Source organism: Pavona decussata, unplaced genomic scaffold, assembly GCF_977016875.1.
Source record: "Pavona decussata unplaced genomic scaffold, jaPavDecu1.1 SCAFFOLD_54, whole genome shotgun sequence".
NCBI lineage: Eukaryota > Metazoa > Cnidaria > Anthozoa > Scleractinia > Agariciidae > Pavona > Pavona decussata.
Genome location: NW_028145476.1, coordinates 568,600 through 588,956, shown reverse-complemented (window position 1 = coordinate 588,956; position 20,357 = coordinate 568,600). Strand labels below are relative to the sequence as shown.

At 39.5% G+C, this 20,357-nt stretch overlaps 1 protein-coding gene across 1 annotated transcript; it reads right to left on the bottom strand.

The window, feature by feature from the left end:
* Positions 1 to 715: 715 nt before the first annotated feature.
* LOC146480230 (cullin-5-like) lies at positions 716 to 19,222 on the bottom strand. The gene is made up of 21 exons (XM_085109929.1): positions 19,027 to 19,222; positions 16,420 to 16,519; positions 15,546 to 15,728; positions 14,087 to 14,228; positions 12,262 to 12,407; positions 11,066 to 11,146; positions 10,231 to 10,324; positions 9,612 to 9,742; positions 9,397 to 9,504; positions 8,852 to 8,916; positions 8,397 to 8,544; positions 7,778 to 7,821; positions 7,056 to 7,143; positions 6,308 to 6,428; positions 5,640 to 5,719; positions 4,954 to 5,046; positions 4,304 to 4,419; positions 4,176 to 4,221; positions 3,685 to 3,803; positions 2,873 to 2,996; positions 716 to 2,120 (listed from the first exon to the last, which is right to left on the bottom strand). Exons 1-21 carry the CDS (start codon positions 19,158 to 19,160, stop codon positions 1,926 to 1,928), a joined length of 2,358 nt encoding a protein of 785 aa, XP_084966055.1. The 5' UTR covers positions 19,161 to 19,222; the 3' UTR covers positions 716 to 1,925.
* Positions 19,223 to 20,357: the final 1,135 nt, after the last annotated feature.

The window sequence follows — 20,357 nt, the reverse complement described above, 5'->3', positions numbered from 1 at the left end:
ACGAGATAATTAAGAAACAATAATCTTAAAAAGTGCTAAAATACAAGGTAATGTACGGCATTTTTTCCATAATTGAAGCTTTATCATCACTGAAAAATGCATGGTTACCCCAGACTTCAGATTATTTTATTTATGCCAATATTTCAAAAGTTTGCTACAAAAAGAAATCACAATACATCTCAAAAGTAACATAAAGACAACATTAAATTACAATTTACCCCCAATTTTCTTTTTGGATATCAAGTGCACTTACTAAGTTCTGCCTTCTCAGCATAGTTTTAAACCGCGCAAAAATATCCCTGTATTAGTAGGTACCACCCATAGGAGACCCGAGTAATGAGTTTGTGTAAATTTGATCCCAATGCATGCAGCTATGGAGAGACGTACAAGTTGGAGAGTTTTGTTGCGATTTTGATGTTGACTTTTATGGCGATCGCGATTTCAAGAGCCGTGCGCGTATGTACTTCACCGCAATTTCTCTGCAGTTTGATAGCGTAAGAGATGCCTCTGGGAATCCCCTAAGAAGTTACACATTCTAGCTCACATCGCATATGCTCAAGTCGCCATAAAATCGACGATAAAACAGGGACGATGGCCAGTAGTAGGCTCTAGGGACGAGACTGAGCAAAGCACAAACAAGGTAAAGCACGTTACAATAAGATGAGAATCAAAAGAAGTCAATTATAATCTCAACCAAGAATGCTCCGTACAAAACTGTTACAAATGGAACTTTATTTTAGTAAATTCCACTAAAATTACAGTATCTCGCAGTGTCTTCGTAACAGAGCACTTCTTAGGACACAGATGCAAAATGCATAAACTGGCAAAGGAGTGGAAAGATATTCTTTTCGAACAGAGCCTCCGTTGCCTTTAACTGCAGAAGCTCTGTGTAAAAGGACAAACCTGAATTGGCATGTCTCGTTTGAGGAGAGCAGTTATTTCATATCCAGACTTGGAAATGTTGACCTTCTTTTTAAACTTAATTATCGTGAAAATTATTGTGATTCTAAATAGGCCTTATCACGGTTTTCGACGCCATTTTGACGGGTAGGCAAACAGGCTTGAAATAACAGTGTTTGTATGGAAATCCAATGTCAAATAATTTTCATAAAACACCGCTTCTGAAAAATTCATGAATTGGAAACTTTTGGTACTAGGAAAAGGATTTTAAGAACAAAATTGGAGGGATGTAGCTGTGACAGAAAGCGTCCAGTCGTGTTTTGAAATTTCCATACATTTGTCTGTATAGCGAACCAGCCGTGAACTGCTACTAAAAATAGTTCGCGGGAAAAAATACAGGGAAATGTATGGAAAGTTCAAAACACGACTGGACGCTTTCTGGCACAGCTAGATCCCTCCAATTTTTTTCTTAAAATCCTTTCCCTAGTTCCAAAAGTTTCCAATTCATGAATTTTTCAGAAGCGATGTTTTGTGAAAATTATTTGACATCGAATTCCCATACAAACACTGTTATTTCAGACGTGCTTGCCTACCCGTCAAAATGGCGTCGAAAACCGTGATAAGGCCTATTGTCTGCGTAGTTTGAGAAACTGTTAGCGCGAAGGCAAAGTATCAGCAGCAGCGTCGTGTGGTAGCGCACGCCAAAACTTTGCCTTCCCGCCAGGAGCCACAACCGGGGATTATGGCTCCTGCTTCGCGCCAATAAAGACCGGCACACACGTTGCGAGTAACGTTGTATGAAATATGCACGCAACCCCGTGTGGCGATTCCAGACAATGTTGCAGGCAACATTGGCGCTACATTGGCGCAATGATGAAAGCAATGTTGCACAGTGTGTCCACCAACTACACTGGCCAAGAAGCTGTCGAAAAGTTATTCCACATGTCCGAGAAATTTGAAATTTTAATCTCCAGCTAAGATACTATTTGGATGTGAAAGGGTTAAGACTTGTCTTCCGTCGTTCGTTATACCACGTATAAGAAAGTGTTAATGTCCTCCTCATCCCGTCTGAGATACTTGTGGTCTATAAGCCACTCGATTTGCTCTTTGATCATCTTCTTCTGAGGAATAAACATGTTTTTAAGAATTTCAACCAGTTCTGTTTGAAGGGCGGCGTTCGTGATTCTCTTTCTCATCTTCATGATCTTGACAATCGCTTCCTGAAACAAGATAGACCAACATGGAGTAAGGGAGAGGCGATAAAAATCAACAGACAAGAACTATATCTATGTTATAATCTAACAGGGATGTTAGAATCAGAACAAAACTCTGAAGATGACATTACATTACAAAACAGCAGTAAACATGGGGAATATATCACCACTGAAAAGTTACAGATCCAAACAACACCTGATTGGTTTGATTGGGCGAAGAAAAATGCAAGGAAGGGGTAATAGGCCAATTTCGATAATATTAAAATTCTAGCTTGGCTACGAGGCTTAGGGGAGTAAAACAACAGAATTTAATTATTCACCTCTGAACCTCAATGTAGTTTCTTTTGTTTTATTCCCCTAAACCTCGTTGCCAGGTACGAATTTTAATATATCGAGATTGGTTTACCGGTATTTAAACGTACCGATTAATCAGGCCGATTTGGCCCAATTTGACAAAGGAAATGAGTGAATGGAATGGACGAATATCGGTCCTATTTGTAACAGATATCTTAAATCAGGCCAACACAAACGGAAAAAGAAATCGGTCGCCAAATAGTGACGTGTAAATTGGCCCATGCGACTGGACCTAGTAATAGGGCCAAGAAATCGGTACGTGGAAAATAACCTTCAATATCCGCACTTCTATAAACATTTGTATGGTTGAACGCGGAAAACACAACAATCATGAGGAAAATGTAACAAATACAATTAACAGTGAAGTACCTGATATGATATTTCATATATTTCACATTCAATACCTGTATTCTTAGAATCCTGAGTGCCACGATACCATCATTCTCTTCTTGTTTTGCTTTTTCTGTTGAAAGCTGCAATCGACCGATGAGGTTCACTTTGCCGCGTTTCTGCACTTTGCTGTTTTTGCTAAATAAAACAGACAACATAAAGTTTAACAAACAATGCTGGGAAAATACATGCTTGCAAAGTCGATGGAGTTCCATGACCTAACGCGCTTGTGAGTCTGGGAGACTGGGTAGGAGGTGGCGTGACTTTAAAAAGAAACACGTGACCACAGGTTTTTATACCTTGAAGGACAAACCGTGACCCAGTCACTTTGAAGGAGAAAGCATGACCTAAGGGAACTGGTCGTAACAAGTTTGTTGGAAGAGGACCCACCTTGTCTGGGGTAGGGTGGTTATTGAGGACACCATCTCTCTCACGAACATAATTACCGACAAAATTTTATTGACCTTAAATTTTGAGTTGACACAAAAATATTCAGCTAGCAAGAGTTAACAATGCTACACAAACAAGGAAAGTGAGGTTTGAATTTCATTGCCATTTTTTTCACTGCTGGATAGACGGGTGAAGAAGAGGGATGCAGGCAGAGGCCACCATTTATTTTGTGGTTTGGTGGATCTTGTTCGAGTATAGCAGTTTTAGCCACTTCCCTAAGGAACAGAAAGACGTGCAAAACACCAAGAAAAAAGCGTGAACTAACACTGTTGAACAAGAAAACTAGCGTGACACCCTTTGAAAGAAATTTTAAAACTATTATCTTCAGTGATACTACTACGACTTATTGTTAAGCATTAACTTTTCTCCAACTTACATAACGGCGAATTCTTGATTGACCCAGAACAAAGAGCTGTCGCTGAAATCCTTTGGAGACTTGGCTTCGGGTTGACATAAAAGAATCTGTCGTTTGAGCTTGGCGAAGGCAATTAGTGACTGAAAAAAAAATTGGTTCTTAAGACGCAAAAGGATAACCTTCTTCTAAAAGTGCGTCAAATCAAGAGGGAAAAAACCAGCCTAATTGTCCAGTGAAAATCGATCTAGCCTCGGAAATTCGATCTTCGTTTGATTGACATCTACTAATATCGGCCAATCGATGACAAATCGATAATCAAAATGTATTATCCTTAACTGTCAATCAAGTTATCAATCAAGTTACCGGGCGGGTATCTACTGATATCAACTGTCATCGATTCTTATCGATTATTGAGGCCGGGAAAAAAAATTATTCCATCAGAGCTGGACTGGTCAAGAGAAAGTAACTGTGTTGAAAAATGATTATCGTTGAAGGTTGATAAGTTCACATACCCACAGTGTTCTTCGAAGTTCCGAATCAGGGAGTTCAGAGGCAAGCCTACAACAAGAAACACGAGAAAGAAGGCAGTGAGCTTTCTCTTGCTTAACAAAATAAAGAAAAGAATATGCCCTGTACCGACCTCAAATTTTCGAAGGCAATCTTCTCGTGCGGTCGCTCATTCCAGGCGAACAACACAGCCATTTGAAAAGTTGTTACTTCGAGGTCAAATTTTCCAATCTTGTTGGCGAAGGTAATCTTAACAAGAAAAAAGAGATGAGGATTAAAATGAAATAAATACTGACTATACAACAGGAAAAAGCAGGGAAAGCTAATAAAATATTGATGTAGAGTTAACCAAGCTTTAATAAGGCACATCTCTAAAGGGGACATCCCTGAGACCGTTTTGTCGGGTTGCCGGGTCCAGTCCTGTTGTAAGACTGAGTGACTGCATCTCTGACATGCTGACGTCCGATCCCACCCCACAGAAGAATTGTAAACCGCCATAAGACTATGTGATAAGTGCGGTGTAAAAATACATCGCCACTATCTCTCGCTTGGACAAACGACAATTGAAACAGCCCATCAGGGGCGCGTTGACTGAAAGTCCCAGGAAATGTCACGCTTGTAGACTTAAAGGGGCTGACGCCGCTGTAATCAGCGTTCTCTTTTGGGATCAAAATGGTATTTCCAGGAGAACCGATTTACTTCGCGATATTAACGGGCCCGAGTTGTAGTTCACTCAAGAAGTGCCGAGTCTGGAAATAAAGCGAGATTTAGGGAACAACTCACCACTCCATTGGACATAAGGTGATGCCACTGCAACTTGCGGCCGCTGTGGTTTTTCCTGTAAAATTCCTCCACCTCGGGGATGTAGTCTTCAAGCTGAAGAAAAAAACCAAATACTTGCATTTCAAGCTCTGTCAACGCTGTCTGGCCACAAGCTGTGTTTCAAGGGGTCACTAAATAAAACTATTGCTTGTATGGCAAGTCTGTTGAGACGATGCTTAAACGTTACACATCCCCCCCCCCCCCACCTCTCCCAATTCCCCCCAAAAAAGGACTCCATATTGTTTTAGCCACTCAACCCAACCAAACAACTTTCCGCCTCGTTCCTCTTCCTCTCCACCACTGTTCGTCGGAATAACTGCAATATGCCTAAACTGTTTCTACTTGATAGTACATACACTTGCCATGAACTACGGGAGGTGAACAACGATACAAGATGAAAGAGGATCGTGTGAGAGACAAAAAAAAAAAGGACGGGTATAACGTATTAACATGGTCGCTCCAACAAACCACCCCAACTTCTGTCCCCCGCCCCATACCACCCTCCTGGAGGGTGGTGTGGGGCGGAGGGCGGAGGGTCAAACAAGAGTGTAGGGGAGTCAAGCGGCGCTCTACGCCCGTTTCCCTCCACCTATGTGTCATAAAATAACTGTTGCCTCTTTCGACCTACAGCAAGAGTGCAAACTCACCTCGGTGGGTAATGAAACTGGAATTCTCTCCGAAGCTCTAGACCACGCTCCAGCGTTCAGTATCTTGATGTTTACCGAGTCTGCAAGGCAAAAAAAGTGAAAAAAATTCAATGCATCGCCACGGAATGAGTGCTTTGGGTACATCTGTAGCTCAGTTGTTAATAACAGGCTCATATGCAGGTTTAAAGAGAGGAATGACTCGACGGATTTTGCAATGGAGAGGATATCTCAGAGAAATCCATTACAAACGTCGCTTATCATCACTTCCACTTTATTCAAGTGTCAATGTATTTAGCGCAGAGCACTAATTGGGGACACTTTCCAAATCGAATTGGAATTTAGAAATGTTGGTTTTTGAGGAGAGGGGAAAACCGGCGTACCCGGAGAAAAACCTCTCGGAGCAAGGGCGAGAACCAACAATAAACTCCACCCACATATGACGCCAAGTCCGGGAATCGGACCGGGCCACATACGTGGGAGGCGAGTGCTCTCACCACTGCGCCATCCCTGCTCCCCCGTGTTATCATGCAAGAGACCACGAAGGAGACTTACAAGAGTGGATGCCACTAACCAGTCATACGCTTAATTCAGTTGGCTATACGCCAATATTCATAGCCATATCAATAGTCATACGCTTAATTCAACTGACTACACTGTAGCTACTGTACCTGCGATGTCGCCTTTGTTCTTGTATTCTGTTTTGAAGTCCTGATTCAAATCGTTGCTGACTTTTATGTCCTGGAACATGCGCGCTAGTTTGTTGATGTAATCAGCCGGCATTCCCACATCCTGTTTAGGGAAGAGTAAAAGTGTTTCCAGTCACATTTCATAATCTTTGATGAACTTCTCTTTCTAACATATAAATATTTACCAACTTCTTAAAAAAATTAAATATATTGACAATATGTGTTAACTACCACAAGGATAAATAGTATTTTTTTCAAAGTGCGAGGGTTTCAGCCGCTACTGAGATTCTTCCTTTAGGGGGGTGCCCTGTACCGTTTGCAACGTCTTACATGATTGGTTGAGAGGAGAAAAGAACGAACAACAGAAAAATGCTCCCAAGTCTAAAAGACAATGCAGCTGCAGGTTATCAGGGTCCAGAAAAATATAACTTTTGAAAGATGCAGGTCCACTGCTTCTTTTACGAGAGCAGTAGGGGGAATTGGCAAACTTGAAATGAGTTCTGTCACTGTTTAAGTCGTTTCCACTCCGGGCGAGCGCGAGAAGAGAACGAAAGCTTCCGAGCATCCCGAGCTCTCAACGGAAAGGAAACGAGTGGTACGCAAGTTATCTTAGAAGACTTCATCCAGCAAAGTAGAACACTCCAGTTTTTTATCCATTTGTATTCTCATTGATCTTTATTGGAAGGTGTTTCTCAGACGATAAAACAAAACAAAATTTAAATTTAAATACCCTGAGCCACTCCACCATGTTCTCTTCCATCTCACTGTCAGCTGATGTGTCCAGGATCAGTCGCCTCGTTAAGTGAGCCTTGTGGTACCTTAAAATAACGACAAAAACATTCATTGGTTTAACGAAGAGCCACCACTGATTACGGCAAAATCAGAAAGTAGGATCGAACTTAGGGAACTGGTCATACCAAGTTTCATTGTTCGAAGAGGATCCACTCTGTCTGGGGTACGGGGGGTATCGAAGACACCACCTATCTCATGAACATTACCGACAAACCCGACAAAATTCTAGTGACTTTAAAGTTTGAGTTGGCACTGAAATATTCAGCTAGCAAGTGTCAGCATCGCTACATAAACCATCTTTTGAGGTTGAGGAAGGGGAGTGCAGGCAGAGACCATCATCTCTTTTGTGCTTTGGTGGGCCCTGTTCGAGTACAGTAGTTTTCAGCGCTTCCCTTATCTTCAGAAGGAAGGGACATGGTTTGAAACAGCATAAAAATGTGTCTTTCGTCTTTGAAAATTCACAAAGTCGTTTGTCCATTTTACTTCTCTCTCGTAGTTTATGCTTTACCTGTTAACCTATTGTCTCTAGCATGTTGCACTATTAACTACTTTGGAGAACATATAAGCTGGTTTCAGCTGCAGCTATCCATTAAGCACAACTACCGGAATACAGACTGAAGTTGCAACTAAAAAACAACAGAATAAGACTGGTTTACGTACCTCATGAAAACGTCTTTGTTGATCACATATTTTAGAACCAACAACTGAAAAAGCAACAAAATGGTGGAATGATAGTCAATCCCCACAAACACGACAGCTTCAGCAAACAAAGTGTTGGCTCTAGCCTTGCAGCGAAAATCGAGTCCTTCATTTGCTTCAAGACGTACCTTTGAGTCTACGGCAGAAAAACTACTCAACACATGCATAACTGCATTGAAACCTTTTCAATGTCGGCTGATTTTTTCCAATAATTTCAATATAAATAGCGTTATAAAAAATAGATTCCCTGTAGTCAAATTGTACCGTTTCAAACCCCTTCAAATCGTACCAATGTTTCTATAAGCCGAGGGATCTTTTCCTTGTGCAAAAAAATACTTTTGAGGTTTGAAGTGAATTGAGACCCATAAGCATTGCGTGACTAAAAATGTTCCTAGCTTTATATCTGGGCCAAGAGGCGAGTATTTCCAAGCGAAAAAGCGTAACCGCCTAAATGTAATTCAAACGAAAACAAATAAGAAAAAAGTTCCACGTTACTCAACACGCTGTTCAAAGGGACAGAAAATCACGAGGGTTTTGAACAATTTAAATCTCATTTTATATAGCAAAACACAATGCTTACAACGTCTTTAAGCTTTGCTTGAATTTCATCAGATGTCAGTTTCTTGCTGTACGGAGTTTTTCGCAGTAGCATGTCGCAGAAATTGGCCAGCAACTCTGGGCAACGAGACTCGGGCTGCGTCTTCACATTCAAACCACCACTACCACCACTAAAGAAAAGAAGATATCAACAATGACAGTAGGTGATCTCCTTAATGGACAACAACATGTACCGCTGTTGTACGGCCCTGTAGTTGAATTCAATTAGCCAGCCGCCTACTTTTGTCTTGATTTTCACCGGATTATCATTAGTCCAAACAACCTCAAAAGGGTTGTTTGAAGTAATCACAGTGCGTGATTGACCAGAATGGCGTTTCAATTAAAGAAATGTCTGTAATATGAAAGGGATCCACACAACATCCCATGAGCACTGTTACAGAATTAAAATACTCTCAGATAAAAAAAAGTTTGTCTTACGTTTTATTCTTGTTTGGAAGTTCCAACTTGAAAATTGTACTGTCGTTCACAACCGTCTTGAATGCCTGACGATTAAGCATTTCAAAAATTATGTCAGCGCAATGATTCATATTCACATTGGTACATGTAATCACAGAGACAATATACCATGAGAAATAATTCAGCTTGTAATTTCGTCAATTTTCAGTGTAATCTTCGGATAAACAATTCACTCGGATAAAAGAATAAAAATTGTTCCAGCTAACTAAAATAATATATCGTTTTCTCGGTTTTTATCTAATCTGGAGTTGTCAATATCATTTCCGAGTTGCTTTGAGCCTCATTATGAAAGCGAGGCTAAGTGCAAAGTTTTTATAATGAAATTAGTTTTTATTCATATACAAGCAAAACTAATTTTCATATGTAAAGCTTTGCACTTTGCCTCGCTTTTATAATGAGGTTCACGGCAACTCGGAAATGACCTATTGCCTCTTGGACGATGTCCGCCCATGGTACCCTTAGGTTTAACAACAAAAACCAAAAGCTCAGGCTAAAGCAAAGAATACCTTGTCTCTTGCTGTAAGAAATCGTGGATCGTCATTAAACGCTTCTTTGACAAGCTTACTGAATCTGTTGAACAACGTAAGTAACTCGTCTACATATTTTTCCGAGTCCTGCGAAGGAAGATTAACAATACAAAATTAATACACTACGAGGAACAAAATTCTGCATTCTCAGGTGAAATTGCAGACATCAGTGAAAATGAATCAATGTCCCTTACACTTGTAATAGTGTCAGCCGATGCCTTCATGTCGTCAAGACCTGTTGTGACTATGTAAGACTCTAGATTTGCTATCATGGGATCCACTCCCCCGCGGACGCGATCCATGAGCTGGAACATTAGTAGTAGTTCTGCGTAAAAAAACACACGGTGATTGGTTACAGAGTGCGTTTAGGATCGAAAACTATTGTAAGTGAGTTTTCTTGAGTCTCGGTGGAGTTTTGACGACAAATTTCATAGAAATTTGGTTTACAGCCATTATAGGCTGAATCTGTTCTCCAGCTTCTGCTATACATGACGAAACCAATCTTTGGACAAAGACCTTTTAAAAGACATATTCGCTGTCAAAGTCTGGCAAATTCAAGCGTAGTTTCAAAGGTTCAAAGTCAGCCAAAATCTCATAAATTTGCTATAGTTTAGCCGTGCTAGCAGCCCAGCCAAAAGGGCGTTAAAAACCGTAAAAAGATTTGTTCGGCAAGGTAAAGGTGAGGTAAGACATTATTTTACGAGGGTAACACTTAACAGTAACTAAAATTACTGACAAACTTGTGTCTCTCTAAAAATCAAAAAACACTGACAGTGTATGTTCTAAGTCGTCATTTTAATAACAAACACTAACTCTCTGTCTCGTTAGCAGCAATCATTCCAGGACACTCTGCCAGGATGGTTTCTTTGAAGTTTCCAACGAGGACATTTACACAGCGATCCGTCAGCTAAAAAAAATCCAGAGAATCACCTGGTTACTATTACAATCGCTCGGTCTTCATAATAAAGTATCTAAATACATGTATTGGTCAAAACAAACATGTCAAGCAGATAGGATAAGATGGCCCGTTTCTCAAAGTCCCGTAACTGACCGGGTACGAAAATTATTTCATATGCGCAACTTTCTTCACTTTTTACTGACTTAAAAATCTTCCTGATTTTATGGAATACACTGGTTAAATTTTCAATAGCAATCACAACTATACGCTATAAAACGCGCACTGGACAAAAAATACTAACGAGCCGGGTGAGTTATCAGAGCTTTCGAGAAACGGGCCGCAGATTCCCCACCTTTGGCGATAAGAAACTACTATTTAGGCGTCCGCCACTGAAATACAGGTTATTTACAATAAAAAATCTTGGGTCCCTTTTCGTGAAAGCAAGCCCTTAAGTCTCTAAAGGGGGCTAATGGGCTTTTAGGAGTCAATTTCTAGAGTGAACTCTGCAACTAAGTGTACACCCGCCTGCTTTGGAATGTTACAATGTAAGTCGAGTGTGCAAGATTTTCTGACCTATTAGAGCACTCTCACACCTGACCCAAAACGTAGAAAACCTTTGACGTTATTACGTCATGTACTATACATGTACATGTACATTTGCAGTTTAGTGACAAATGAAAACAGTCCACCCCAAAAAGTTAGTAGAAAATAGTCAATAAGTACTACATGTATGCTGTACATATAGCTTACCACTGTAACTGAGTCACAGCCCTTCCTTGTTTCCAAGTATCTTACAGCTCTCTGTTCCTCCTCTTTTAGCTTCATTTCAGCCTACAGAAAGGCAAAAAAGAAAAATAATCAAGTAAGTAACTAATCATTCGAGATCAAGATTAAGGGTTCAACTAGCCAGCATAGCTGGCAGTATTGTCTACACACAAATAAAAATCTTTGGTGACAGAGCCACCATAAGTGGCGTTAGCTGTGACAACAAGCGGGTGTAAACTGCAACGAGTGGTGACTAAGCAGCAACAATGAGCAGTGCACCTTCACCCAACATCCCACCAGCTATGCAGACTAAGGTTCGGCTGGTAGGTGATAGAAGGGACACAAAAATAACTGAATAGGACTGATAAACATATTGTTTACATTGACCAAGCATGAGGTCTAGATTATACATGTACATGTAAAAATTAGAAAAACTGGCCAAATTCTTTGACAAGAAAAGAACAAGGTCATTACATGTGCGCATCTGCAAAGAACAAGATGCTGTCATTTTCAGGACTGGGAATACAGCAAGTGAATTGCTATAGGAGTATAAGACATACTTTAGCTCAACAGACTTTTTCAGCTCCTTACACTGACAACTCAATTTCACGTGTACACTTGCATTTCATACCTTACCAGCTAGGCCCTTTTTTTCAAGTTTATAAAAATAATTGTGTCAAGAAACATTGCTGCTAAAACATGATCAATATTGTAGCAGTGTATGACATTTCTGTGGAGCTTGCAACCTGGAAAACCTAGAGCTACGAAATAAGCATGCACTGCGTCTCGTTCTTAATGACATCAACAGTATGTACAAAATGTTCCTTTGTATTTTATGTACCTTTAATATTGACTTAGGGCAGGTTCTATTTGCCAGAACTGGCCGACAAGATCAAGAAGTTTGGAAAGGGAATGAGCAAATTTGAAGCTCTAGTTATATGTTAGCCCTTCATGTTTTTTTTATTTTAATTTTTTTTTTTTTTTTTTTCAAAATGACAGTTAACATTTTCAGAAAATTAAAGTTTGGAACTTAAAATTGTTTACAACAATGCCTTTCAAATGACCCACTCCATTACGTAACTGACCTCTGGCAAGCTAGTTCTGGCAAATTTAAAGCACCCTGGCAATAACTCCAAAGAAAACTGTAGAATTACAACAGAAGCCTTAATTCAAACACTTACATATTTCATATAATTCTGCACCCCATTCTCCTGTAAGTAAGCTGCAGCCTGTGTTTTGTAAAATTCCTCTGTTGCTTCCAAATAAGCTTTCTCAAAGTTTTCCCTGTAAATCTTCAACTTGTCCAAAATTTCAGAACTCAGATTAACTGTAAATTGACAAAAAAATATATAAAAAATATTCAATATTCAAAATTGTTAGAATAATTCTGGAAGAGAATACACTTGTAACACATGGCACTGACAACAATAATGGCAAGCTTTGAAACTGCGCAGACAACATTGGAACTGAAGTGAAACATTTGTTGAATTCTCAATACAACAATTATTTTTAAAAATGAATAAGTACTGTGAGAGGCCATCGCAGTTACATGTACACAACTAAAGCAGCTACAAAATGAAAGTCTGGTGAAAACTTAAACTTGAAGGGGATCCCAGCCCATGACCTTTCAGACACTAGTGCAGTGCTCTACCAACTTAATTATTGACTGAGTGGACTAATTGTTGACATGTACAGCTAGTGTGCAACTGTACATGCATCAAGCCAACTAAAAACTGGTCATTTTGTGAGTTTATTTTATACTCATTGAAGCTGAAAATTTGTCCTCAAGTAGCGGCATTTAAGCACTCAACAGAAAGACATTTGAACAGCTTTGTGGCCCTGGGGAGGGAGGGGGCGTAGTTGTTGAGGTTTTCAAATTATTGATCCACACATAATTATTAATTAGATTATAAATTGGGCTATTATCAGTGTCTGCCATGCAGTGGTTAGGACACTGGACATTATCCAAAGATGTACAGCAATCTTCCATCCTGCTACTACATGTACATGTACAAGTAGCTGGGATTTGTCACTGGTAGTCCTGAATTCAATTCCCCATGGTTTCAAAACAGCCAAGACTGCCCACTTTTTCTCACAAAATTTCAAGCATAATAGGCCTTCATCACAGTGAAGGGCTACTACTCTAAACATCAGCACTCAAATTTCTTTATGGTGGCCAATTTACCTTTAGTGATAAAACAATGTTCATTTCTACTCCAGACTCGTACCCAGCGACTGGTAGATTTCGTTTTCAAGACAGATCCATGCATATCATGCATGGAACCATGCAGTGCTCTTTTTCAAGAAAACAGAGTAATTTTAGACATTTCTTGCAGTCAAAATTCACTGCAGGTTCTACATGTAGTTTGGTATTTAACGAGCTAAAGCGTTCGTCCGATGAGTGATTTCTTTTTTGTTGGCTTGTAATGTCGTGCTGCCGTAATGGCTCCTTCGTGGGAACATACGCGGGAAGACGATGTGGGTGATTTGGACAGTTCTTTCAGTGAATTGAGGATCGAAGGTTAGTATCACAGTCATATTTCATCTTGCCACAAATATTCCCACGAAGAAGCCATTATGGCAGCACAACATCACAAGCCAACAAAAAAGGAACCATTCTTTGGGCGAATGCCATATTGGATCGAAATCTGCCAGACTCTATTTTTCCTTTGCCTCTTCCCATGACACCCTGGCGCCTCAATCCATCCTCGTATTCAATCTTCTCACCTCACAAAACACGTGAATAGCAACTGGGTACGAGTCTGTTTCTACTCCCCACCGATGAAGCACCGCAGTTTCTTTAGAAACCAACCCACTTACACTGTATCCACTTTTTCTACCAGCTGGGATTCTTGAAACTTATGTTATGTTTGCTTTATATTTTGTTTCAAATCATTTTGTGCTACAGTAACCATTTATCATTTCTTTGCTTTTTTCTCTCTCTCTGTAGTTTCATTTCAGGACTTTATTTAACCCTGTTAATTATCTGAAGAAAGCGTTCCTCACCATAAGATTCTCTAACGCCAATAACAAGCTGAGAATCAAAAGCTTCTCCATTTCTTTCTGCATGAACCAGCTTCATGGCACTTGACTGCAACCTTGACTTGATAGCAGAGAAGATACCATCATTCCAGCTATCCAGCATAAGCTAGTGAAAGAAACAGTAACAAGACAATATGTTCCATTCACTATTAACCTTTTAAATGTAAGCCGACATATCAACACGCACATTTTCCCCACTGTCCTTACATATTTCTTACAGAACAAGTTGAGAGGATTTTTTAACATCAAGATACATGTTTCTTATCTTTGGTGATCACTTCCTTGATTCTCTGGCCAGAAGACTTAATCAAGTGACCTGGGTTCAATTTCAGGCTTAGCATAAAGTAACTACATGTAATATGTGGGTTGAGTAATTGGTGTTGGTTGTTGTAATTGATATGAGAGGTTTTTCTCTGTACTCCAGTTTTCAACTCTCCAATGGAGACAAAACCAACATAAGTACCAATTATTAGATCAGGACAGCATCCCTAATATTACATGTACATGTAGTACCACACGCTTAATAGCATTGACACTTACAGTCAATTTCAGATGTCGTTCTCACTTAAATGAATTATTTTCAAGATACATGTAAATCTTGGAGAAAATGTTTGAGATGTTTTTTCTTAACTTGAAGGTAGCTGGTATCCAAGCAAAGCCTGACTTCAAAGTTCTCAAGTTTGCCTGCAGTGAACTTGTGACTGCAGTTGGTTTCAAGGTTGGTTGGGTAATTTGCAATGCAATTGGCTAGTTTGTAACCTAGAACCCAATTTCTCAACGAACTTCTGAATGCATGGTAAAGTTATCTGAAATGACTGTTAATAAAGTGATCCATTAGTATGTGGTCATGCACGCATACATGTTCCCCTCTCCTCAAAAACCAGCATTTCTGAATTTCAATAATACATGTAGGTTAATCAGATCAGGATAGTGTAAAATAAATGAATTATTAATAAAAATAAATCACTTTATATGTGTCAACATATTTAGAGCTCTAATTGGGGACACTTTCCGGATTGAATTGGAATTTAGAAGTGTTGGTTATTGGGGAGAGGGGAAAACCGGAGTACTCGGAGAAAGACCTCTCGGAGCAACTTGGACAAGAACCAACAACAAATGATGCCAAGTCCACGAATTGAACCTGCCACACTGCTGGGAGGCGAGTGCCAGCTCACCACAGCGCCTTCCCTGTACCCCAATTAGTACTCTGTCCTAAATACATGACCATGTAGTAAGTGAGAATTAAATAAATAAAATAAATAAATGGGAATTTCAGTGGAATCCACGGAGTGGCTCTTCTCTACACTGTTTCCAGGTCGAATTGGAGTTTGGAGAGGGGAAAGCTGAAGTACCCAGAAAAAACCTCTTAGAGTAAGGACAAGAACCAACAACACGAAAAAAAGTGATTCCATTTAGTACACACCTTCTGAACTGTTATGCCGTCTGTTAGTGGCCGTTTGCTTGCTCCTCCACCAGCTTTCCCTTGCAGGTTGGACTCCAAAGTTCCAAATGGCTTTGGTAGGTAGTTACACTGGGTGAAGAATTTGGACCACTCACTAATGTATGCTCGCAACAGGGTGGAGTCATCTTCATGCTTTAGAACACGCTGCAAGTAAGTAGAGAATAAGTTGATTATTCCTTAAGATAAATCTTCGTTCACAACAGATGCATGGCTCTTTTGAATCAAAACTACCAGCACTGTGTGTTTAGAATATGTATTTGCCACATGTATCATGATTAGTATATCAGGGACACCATTAAGTTACAAAAACATGGATATGATTACAACAATAATTATTATTATTAAAACTTATTCACCACGACCAACTTTTTAATAACCATACGCTTTAGGCACTACTACCAAAAATAAAGGGCTCATCTTGATGTAAAATTATTGGGTAAAAAGGTATCAATTATCTAGTACCAGTTTTTATGGTAGTTACAGTTTTACCAGCCCACATCCTCAGCAGTAACAGTTTACCTCTAACACTGGTTAGTTTAGATTTACACTGTACCCTTACATTCTTATTAACCTCTGCAGGGGCGAGAAGTATGCCTGTCATCTTCTGGGAGTCCCCACTCCCCCTTTGGTATCCATTCTGTTCTTGTAATATTTACACCTGTTTCCTCAACCTACCACGCAATTGCACCTTAAAATTTATAACATAATAAGAACTTTCTGGTTCTTCAATAGTACAGGAATACCAGCTAAAATCAAACACTTTACTTCATGAATCCTCAAGATTAAAAAGAAACTCATTGCTTCCTGGAAATTTATTCAGTGTTAGCCAGCTTACCTCCTGAACTTGCTTAATGAAGGAAGTCACTTCATCTTTTAAGGCTTTGTACACTTTTTGTGGTCCCTTCTCATCCCAGTTGCAGACTTTATGGACATCCCTGAACAGAAATAAAATAATGTATTTATATACTGCGCATATCACATAGTCTCATGACGGTTTACAATTTTTCTGTGGGGTGAGATTAGACAGCAGCATGTAAAGGCACCACTGGCATCTGCTATCAGTCCATATTTTGATCTCACCCACCTACCCACCCACCCAGCCCATGCATGAATGTAAAAGACATGAAATCAGAGATAGACATCAGACCACCACACCAGGGACTTACAGCTGTAGTCACTGTCCCCTACTCTATTCGAACAGTGTGTGGATTCTTTATTGTCCCACAGATTTTTAGGAACAAGTGTTGTGAGACAGGACCTGTAGACAGTTTATTGTCCTTATCTGAGAAGACTAGAAAGTCTAACAGATTAACTGTTTGCAGATGTCATTCAAAAGGCAACACTTTCTCCTCAGTTATTTTAAGACCCTCAGTGTTGGTCCAGCTGGGGTTCAAACCTGCGACCTTCCACATAGTAGTCTGATACTCTCCCAACCGAGCTAATCAGTCAGCAGTAAGGTTTAAATAATATTAGTCCTCAGTAGTTTACAACTACTGAGGACTGATAGAGATCAGATACATGGGACTGAAGTCAGAAAAGCAGTGTAGATTGGATCAATTCAAAGTGTTTTGTCTAAGAAAACACTGAAACAACATAACAGTGCAAAGATTAGCCTGATCTTCAAGCAGAAACCTTGCCAACATTTCACTAGCCTATGCCCATGGTAACAGCACAAATCAATTAAAGTAAATAAAACATCTAAATTGCTCATGTTCAACATAAAAATAGGCCTGAAAACTTCAACATTATTGAGGCTGACATATAATTTTGGCATGTTGCTAGCTAAAAGGTACATGTACTACTTAATGCATCTATCAGTATTAAACTGGAAGTATCATGGGGTTTTTGGTATCTTTTGTTTCAAATGGTGAAATAAGACCTTCAATCAGCTGCCAAATAATTCTAGAATGACGAGAGAAACGAAATCAACTCAATTCTTGAAAGGAACAACTCATGTTCTGTTCAGATGTAGCGCATTTTGGAAACAAAAATGCGAGAACTTGAAAAACCTTCGCCTAACAATTTTGATAAGTTTCAATCCATACCAACCTACTCTGTCTCTGGCCAGAGGCACTAATCGACAGTTTTATTGCACTGGGGGGATAATTTATGACAAACGTGACAATTATTTCGTCGTTTCTACCTGACAGACAAACATTTTTGGCAAACGACAACAAATTTGCATGATACTTCTCCTTTAAGCCATGCCGTGGAAGAGGGGATGAAGGTCAGGCATGAGCAGGAAAATTAGCAGTAACTTTCTACTTATCATGGGGACATTTGAACATTTTAGCAGACTTGCTAACAATTTTACAGTGACAATTACTCACGCGAATATCAATCTCATTAGTACAAATCTAGACAGTAAGAAACAGCCAGTAGTTTTACAGTTGGGATCATTGTAGTACCGATTGAGAAACTACCGATGGCATGAAAATTACAAGACATCAGCCAAACCAATGAAATTCATCCACGATAGATTACACCATGTATTATATTGCACCATGCTTTACTCTATATAGGCTGAGTTAAAGTAATTTGTATTTCGCGATTAGAGCTGGTTACCACAGTCTTTCATGACTGCAGTTTAGCATTTTAACTGCTGTAGTTCTCCCACCCACCCACTTCAAGGGCAGTTATGATTTTTGTGCTATTACATTGTAATAATTTCAGTCTTCATAGGGGCTTTTAGTTTTCTTATTTTATTATAGTTGTAATTTGTATCGTTTAAATCGGTTTAGTGTATTGTTGAATAGAATTTAAATAAACTGCCTGATCCCAAACAGTAACTCACATGTCTGTTTCTGTGTTTAGAATCTATACATGAAAATGGCCATGTAATTATGGCCTGCAGTGGGGCATTTGAACACAAAATTCAGTTTCGCTCAAATATGCTACCTGTGCCTGTCCTCCACCCCCTCCCTCCCTGTAGCTTAACATTGACAGGTGCATAATAAGCATAAGCAAAACGTTGCTCCTAATCACATCGAACCTAATAATTTTTCCTCCAGGATGGCAAATTAAAACCGCACGCACGAGTTCACAAGATCGATTTTGAGGCTGTTTCGTTTCACACTCAGAGATACCTTGGTCTAAGTGGATATTGTGTGTTGCAAGCAGATGTACGCAGGTCATTTGAAGTACACGCTTAACAAAACAAAAGTACAATATGGTTATATGTATTAAAATGATCCTTTAATTTAAGACAAGACAAGTAAAACACAGGCGAGGTTATCATGTTATCAACCGATCGTGATACATGAAACGATCAAGTTCCGAACTTATAATGAAACAATACGCCAGTAATACGATTTAACCGCAATAGGTTTAACATTTTTCATCCAAAAACGGTTCTCCGGTTTATTTTGTCAGGCGATCTAGTAGACTGAACTGACAAAACTATTAATGCCCCGGTCTCCTCGTTCAATTCTTTTCCACTTACCAGAAAAGGTTTTGCCATTCTAGTGTCGTGACAGCTTGCTGCTTCAGAAGTTTGTTCACTGTAGGCTTAAGTTCATGCCATTTATCCTCAAACTGTATTCCAGGTCTCTTGGAATTCAAAAGCAAAGAAGACATTTTGCCGACATTTTCCTTTGACTGTGAAATATTGAGTTTCGTGACAGAACTCAACAGACGCAGCATACGCTTTGAAGGCTTACCGCTGACTAACCTGCGATCAGGCTCCAGCTGGCGCAAATGGAGAATGGGGACGAGTTTATACAACCCCGGGAAAAGACTTTCAAAAATGGGAAAAATTAGAGACTTTGTATGGATTTGGGGGACGCAATCTCAGGTAGAGACATTTGTATGGAATAAAGGCGACCTTTGACTGGTCACAGCCTGGTTACCACGCAATGAAACATAACCAAACTTGGTCATTAAACTTACTAATTATGTAACTTCAAGCGGTGTGGTTTATTTCTTCATATAACACAACCAAAGCGTTTATTTAAACACAATAAAATATGATTACAGCAAATTGCTTCTGGGGTCGTGTATTTAAGATAAAACCTATATCCCTGATAATTAAAATATTATACACGAACAAAATTAAAATTAACACCAGTTAATTCTCCCAACACTCGGTGTCCTCCAGTTAGATTCAGGAAGGACTTCTGTGCTTGGCGTATACCAGTCCAGAGTATATATTATCTTAGCTGCCCTAAAATGCAGCATTTCTAGATTATAAGTACATGTATTAGAAAACAAAGACTTGCCACAGAAACCCAATATTAACATTTCGTGGGTCACTTCCGCACTTCCGGGAGAATATGACGCAATTTGAACAATGTGTAAACTTGGACCCAGACTCAGGGTCCACGGAGGGGGAGGGGCTGGGAGGGCTTTAACCCCCCCCCCCCCCTCCCCACTTTTTGGATGGTTTAAAAATATTTTGTTCTATTTTATCTAACCATATCCATCACTTACAGAAACAACTTACCTTACATATTATTAAGTATATTAAGGTTTTCACCGACAAACCCGACATTTTGTTGTTAGTTTTGCTGCTGAACGGGCGACTAGATTTCAACCGTGAAATAATGGAATTTCACCTGTTTATGTTTTTTTTCCTATATCCATTCGTTCTTGGATCGGTGTTTCATGAAGATAAAGTTTCATCACTGAATAAGTTCCTGAAGTTCGAAAGAAGTTTTTGCATAAAGGCATTCTTTTATGAAAGCTACTTATCGCCGTCACGCGTAAATATTTGAAACGGAGAATTATGTACAGCTACGGTCAGCCTTTTATGTTGGCCAAATGTAAGGGCCAGAC